Source organism: Onychostruthus taczanowskii, unplaced genomic scaffold (assembly GCF_017590055.1).
Source record: "Onychostruthus taczanowskii isolate IOZ18803 unplaced genomic scaffold, ASM1759005v1 scaffold188, whole genome shotgun sequence".
Classification (NCBI taxonomy): Eukaryota; Metazoa; Chordata; class Aves; order Passeriformes; family Passeridae; genus Onychostruthus; species Onychostruthus taczanowskii.
Window position 1 is genome coordinate 282,729 of NW_024499106.1, and position 5,778 is coordinate 288,506.

The 5,778-nt window shown below is 69.8% G+C and overlaps 1 protein-coding gene across 2 annotated transcripts in view; it reads right to left on the bottom strand.

Moving 5' to 3' along the window:
• Positions 1-70: 70 nt before the first annotated feature.
• The window catches only part of CACNB3 (calcium voltage-gated channel auxiliary subunit beta 3), a 7,402-nt gene continuing 1,694 nt past the window's right edge, over positions 71-5,778 (bottom strand). The window contains exons 1-13 of one of the 2 annotated variants that reach the window (XM_041401218.1): positions 5,242-5,305; positions 4,327-4,449; positions 4,123-4,245; positions 3,930-4,045; positions 3,800-3,864; positions 3,689-3,708; positions 3,367-3,447; positions 3,111-3,169; positions 2,914-3,023; positions 2,674-2,825; positions 2,502-2,597; positions 2,270-2,419; positions 71-1,193 (exon numbers count right to left, since the gene is read on the bottom strand). In XM_041401218.1, the coding sequence (XP_041257152.1) occupies positions 909-1,193; positions 2,270-2,419; positions 2,502-2,597; positions 2,674-2,825; positions 2,914-3,023; positions 3,111-3,169; positions 3,367-3,447; positions 3,689-3,708; positions 3,800-3,864; positions 3,930-4,045; positions 4,123-4,245; positions 4,327-4,449; positions 5,242-5,283 (1,422 nt within the window). In that variant the 5' untranslated portion in view covers positions 5,284-5,305 and the 3' untranslated portion in view covers positions 71-908. Of the gene's footprint in view, positions 1,194-2,269; positions 2,420-2,501; positions 2,598-2,673; positions 2,826-2,913; positions 3,024-3,110; positions 3,170-3,366; positions 3,448-3,688; positions 3,709-3,799; positions 3,865-3,929; positions 4,046-4,122; positions 4,246-4,326; positions 4,450-5,241; positions 5,306-5,778 lie in introns of those variants that run through there. The other variant, XM_041401217.1, reaches the window with a different exon arrangement.

A 5,778-nucleotide genomic window follows, 5' to 3' on the forward strand; every position in this document is an offset into this window, starting at 1 on the left:
CAGACCAGCTTCCCCCACGTCCCCCCCCACAGACACGGACACCAGCACCTCTGAGCACTCGTGTGTTTCTGAAACCAATTACAGGGAAATCAGTGCTTTCTACAAAAGAAATTATAACAAATCTGTGGCCCCCACCCCATTCCCCCCCCCCTTCCCACCAGTAATGGCCGCGGGGGGGGCTCAGCCCACGCCAGGACCCCCAGCCGAGGGCAGTGGGCGCCGTATTTACAGGACTGTGGTGACGTGCGGTGACAGCATGGGCAGGGGGACAGGGCAGTGGGTGCAAGCGTGGAGCAGCCCCCACACCCCGGGCAGCCCCCGCTGTGCCCTCCCCGTGCCGGGGGCGGGGGCGGGGTGGCTGCGGTGACCGGGGGCGGGGGGGAATCGGTGCAGAGCGAAGCGAGTGCTGTGACCCACTCCTCCCGGGGGTCCCATGCAGGGGTGGGGAGGGGGCAGGCCAGGTCCCGGGGGTGAGCAGGCACCTTCCCTTTCTTCCTCGGGTCTGTGCGGGCTGGGGGATGCTGCTACAACTGCCCCCCCACTCCTTACCTCCCCTTTTTTTTTTGGGGGGGGGGCACCCACTGTCCATGGCAGCTGCCCTGCGGAAAATGAGCCGACCTGTGATGCAGGGCCCGGGGGGGGGACACTGAGGCAGGGCGAAGGCATTTGTCTGTCCCCAGACTCCCCAAAAAACTCGGGCGGGGAGTCCCAGGGCATCCTGGCCGCCGGGCCCCCCCCCACCTCGCTGTGCTTATGGCTGAAGTCGTGCCCGGGGGGGGCCGGGCGAGAGGAAGCTGCCGGTGCGGAGTTCGATTGTCTGAGCACCCCCAGCGCGGGGCTGGGGCGAGGCGGGGAGCGCCCGGGGTTTGGGGGGGCCGGTTCCCAGCCGTGCCCCCCCCCTCCCACCCCTAATAGCTGTCCTTGGCCCAGGGCCGGCTGCGCTGCCAGTTCCTGTCGTGGTTGCGCTCGCTCGGGCGCTCCGGCGTGCCGGGGCCGCTGCCGTGGTGCCGGTGGGGCTGGTACAGGTCGGGGTAGGGGTCCCCGTACTCCTCTTCCTCCTCCAGGTGCCGCGAGCTGCGCTGGGACGTGGCTCCCCAAGGCTGGGGCGAGGTGTCCCCCGCCTCGTCCGATGGCATCAGGCTGTCGTGCTCCAGCGGCGAGTGCTCGCCCCGCTCCCCCAGCAGCTGCTGGCTCTGCGGGCAGGGGGTGGAGAGGTGGGGGCTGCGTGTGCCTGCCCCTGCCCTGGCACCCTGTGCTGGGTCCCTGTGCCTGCCCCTGCCCTGGCACCCTGTGCTGGGTCCCTGGAGGAGGTTCCGTGTGCCCCCCTGCCCTGGCACCCTGTGCTGGATCCCTGGAGGGAGCTGAGTGTGCCCCCCCTGCCCTGGCACCCTGTGCTGGGTCCCTGGAGGGGGCTGTGTGTGCCCCCCCTGTGCTGGGTCCCTGGAGGGGGTTCCGTGTGCCCTCCCCGGCCCTGGCACCCTGTGCTGGGTCCCTGGAGGAGGTTCCGTGTGCCCCCCTGCCCTGGCACCCTGTGCTGGATCCCTGGAGGGAGCTGAGTGTGCCCCCCCTGCCCTGGCGCCCTGTGCTGGGTCCCTGGAGGAGGTTCAGTGTGCCCTCCCTGGCCCTGGCACCCTGTGCTGGGTCCCTGAAGGGGGCTGCGTGTCCCCCACCCCGTCTTTGGAGCCCTGTGCCAACTGTCCATAGGGAGGGGGGAGCTGCATGTGCCCCCCCAGCCTGGGCACCCCTGTGCTGGGTGCCCATAAGAGGCACAGAGTGGGACCCCAATTCTGACCTGTGCACCCCCCACCCTGTTCTGTGGACCCCTGTACCAGCAGCCCCTAGGGAGCAGGGAGTGGGGACAGCGTGGGGGGCTGTGTGCCCCCCCATGTGGCACTTGCCAGTGGGGAGCAGGGGGGTGCCCTGGGGTTACCTGCAGGCCTGGCAGGCCGGTGGGTGAGGGGACAGCGTGGGGGGCAAGGGGGCTGCGTGTCCCCCACCCCATCTTTGGAGCCCTGTGCCAACTTTCCATAGGGAGTGGGGAGCTGCATGTGCCCCCCCAGCCTGGGCACCCCTGTGCTGGGTGCCCATAAGAGGCACAGAGTGGGACCCCAATTCTGACCTGTGCACCCCCCACCCTGTTCTGTGGACCCCTGTACCAGCAGCCCCTAGGGAGCAGGGAGTGGGGACAGCGTGGGGGGCTGTGTGCCCCCCCATATCCTCCCCCATGTGGCACTTGCCAGTGGGGAGCAGGGGGGTGCCCTGGGGTTACCTGCAGGCCTGGCAGGCCGGTGGGTGAGGGGACAGCGTGGGGGGCGTGTGGAGGGTGGTGAGTGGCGCGCCAGTAAACCTCCAGGTACTCAGCCAGGTGCTCACAGGCGTCCTCCAGCTGGTTCTCATCCAGGATCACATCAAAGAGCTCCTGGGGGGGCAGGTGAGAGGGGTCAGGGAGGGCTCGGGGTTCCCCCCAGGCATCCCCAGGGTGGGGGGACAGGCTGGCTCACCGGGGGACACTGCACCAGCTTGTCAGCTGCCATCATCTGCACGTTGAGGTGCTTCACCTGCGACTTGCCCCTGGACTTGATGAGCCTCTGCAGGACCTGGGGAGGGGACAGGGGAGTGGCAGCACCACAGGGGGTGGCAAGGACCACCCCCAGAGCCGTGGTGACCCCTCACCTTGGGGGAGGACACCTTGACGTAGACGATGATGGGTGCCAGGGAGGTCTTGGCCAGCTGGGCCGGGTGGTTGATGGTGTCAGCATCCAGCACCACCAGCTGCAGGGACTTGGCCAGCTCGAAGATGCGTTCGATCTCGCTCTGCACCTCGGCTGGGGGGACACCGGGGGGGCCGTGTCAGGCTGTGCTGGCCCTGGGAGGGGGGTCCCTGCACGCCCTGGGGTGAGCCTGGCCCCTCACCAATGCTGGAGCGGGTGGTGGAGCGCTCCAGGATCGCCTGCTTGCCCAGGTTGTTGAGGATGGAGCGCTTGGCCAGGGACAGGTCGGCTGTGATGTGGGTGATGGAGATCCTGGGGAGCACAGGGACGCCGTGGGCACCTGGGGACCCGCAGGCATTGGAAAGGGGGGGGGGGGTCTGGGTGGGGTGATGCTCTCACCTGCCATCGAATCTGTGCTTGAGGAAGTCGAAGAGGGCTTTCTGCATCATGTCGGTGACCTGCCGTGGGGCCGCCAGCCCGGTGAGCCGCGGCAGATGGCACCGGCGGGGAGGTGGCAGCCGCTCAGCGCCCTGCCAGCCGCCCTCGGCCCCGCCATCTGCCCTCTGCCGGCACACGATGGGCAGGGAAGGGACAAGGGGAGCAGGCCACCACCCTGAGGGCACAACGAAGCCACCCTGCATCCCCACCCCCGTACCTCATATCCTTTCAGCGAGGGCCCCACCAGCACCACGGGCCGCATGGAGGGGACCACGTCGTAGGGTGGGATGTGCTGCGTCTGCAAGGGGACACGGGGCGGGGGGGGGTCAGGGCCCTGTGCTCCCACCCCCGGCCAGGGAAGGGTCATCGAGCCTGTTCCAGAGAGGCACAGCATCCCGGAGCCCTCCCAGCCCCATAGCCAGGGAAGAAAGGGGGGTTTCTGCTCCCAGCCCACCCCAGAAACAGCCACTATTGGCCCCACCTGCAGCCCCCTCCTCACCGCCCCCTGCCCAGGGCACAGCCCTGCACCTGGGACTCACCTGCTTCTGCTTCTGCTTGGCTTGGGGAGAGAAGAGACAGAGGTTGGTGACAGTAAAGTGGGGACCCCCTCAGGATACCCACGACTCCCCTGGGCCAAGATCTGCCCTTACCTAAGGAGGGGGGAGGCGATCGCCGGCTCCCGCTGTCGCCGAGGCCTGAGGCATTGCCAGCTCTCCTAAGGAAGAAGTGGGTAAGGGGGTGTTGGGGGTCCCAGAGTGGGGCCAGGGGTCCCATCCCTACCTGGCTTTCTGCTCCTGCTTGAGCCTCATGGCTTCCAGGCGCTGGGGGCTGGGGATGAAGGCGATGTCCCCCCCCTCCTTCACTAGGCGCCCGATCCACCAGTCATTGCTGTATTTCTGCATGAGGACAGGGCACAGGTGAGACCAGGGGAGGTGCCCGGCCCTGAGCAGACCCCCCCAGCACCCCAGCTGACCTCTTTGATGTGCAGGAAATCTTTGGCTTCGAAGTTGATGGCGGCTCCCTGCACCGGGCACTCCTCGTCCAGCGCCCCGCAGTAGCTGACATTGGTGCGCACAGCGAAGGCGACCGGCTTGTGCTGGGGATTTTGGGGGTGATCAGCACCCCTGGGCCCCGGCAGCAACCCCGGGCCATGCTCTGGGTGTTTCCCCATCCTTACCTTGGCCCTCTCGAGCTGCTGCTGAGCCTGGCTCTCCACCTCGCGCCGGGCGCCCTCACGGTCCTCTTCCAGGGACACGTCGGAGTCCAGGGAAGGGCGGCTGGTGTAGGAGTCCGCCGAGCCCTGGGGGAGCGGGGCTGAGTGCCGGGGGGCTGCCAGGGACACCCCCACAAAGAGGGACCTCGTGCTGAGGCGGTGCCAGCCTCGGGAGGGGACCCTGCTGACCCCCTCCAGCTCTGGGGAGCCCACGCTGGCATCAAGCCGGGTGTGTCAGGTGGCATCACCCAGCACAGCTGCCCTGGGGTGCAGCCCCTACGTGCTGGGGGGGTCACGGGGGAGACCTCCGCAGGCCCAGGGATGGGGAGATGACTCCTGTCACGCTGGGATGTGGATGGTACCCCTGCCGCCCCCCACCCTGGGGTGCTCAGCCCAGCACCCCCGGCTCCCCCTCCCCGCCGCGCCGGTATTTATCCACCGCCCGCTGCGCCTGGAACAGGCGCAGAAGCTGCGGTGAAATATTTATAGGTCCCTGAATGTGGCTGAGCCCCCCCCCTCCCCGAGCCCCCCTCACGCACGACCCCCCTCCCATGCAGCCCCCCCGGCCTGGAGCATCGACCCCCGCGGGGCCCCCGGCCGTGGCTATCGGCATTCTCTTCCCGCCTGGTCCCGGACCCGGTCCCGGCGGTACCTCCCGGGTGGGGTGGACGAGAGCGGTGGCGGCGGCGAGGAACAAAGGGCCGGGGGGCGGCACAGCACCCCCCGCACCGGGCACGAGCCCCGCACCGAGCACGGCCCCCCTCGAGGCGCAGCCCCCTCGTGCGCCATCACCAGCCCGGCGGAGAGCTCCCCGCCAAAACCCACCGCGACCCCCGCGCACGGTCCCCCGGGTACCGCGGCCGGTACCGGAGCCGGTACCTCGTTGAGCAGGAAGGTAGCGCTGGAGTCAGAAAACGACATAGACGGGGCGAGCCGAGCCGAGCCGCCCCCGCCTCCCACCGCCCCCCCCGGGGCGCACGGAGCCGCCCCCGCCGCTCAGCCCGGGGGGGGCGTGGGTGGGTGGGTGTGTGTTGGGGGTCGCCGTTCCCCCTTGCCGGTGCTGGCGGGGGGTTCCGGCCCCTCTCCGGTGGGGACCGCGGGGGGCTGCGCTGGCAACCGGGAGACCCGAGCGGTCCCGGGGAGCTGCACCCGGACGGGTCACCGGCGCAGCTCCCGGTGGCCCGGGATGGGGGGGATAGTTTGCTAAGAGAGCTCTGGGTGAGAGAGGAGTCCCGGGGCAGCGGCGGAGGGGCTGAGTAGCTCCCGCAGCGCGCAGCTCGGGGCTCCGGGGCGGCGGCGGGGGGGTCCCGGTGGGTACCTCCATGCTCCGGTGCAGCGGCTCCGGTCCTGCCCCGAGCCGGCAGCAGCCCCGTCTGCAGGGCGAGCCCTGCGGCGGGGCCGGAGCCGCTCCCGCCC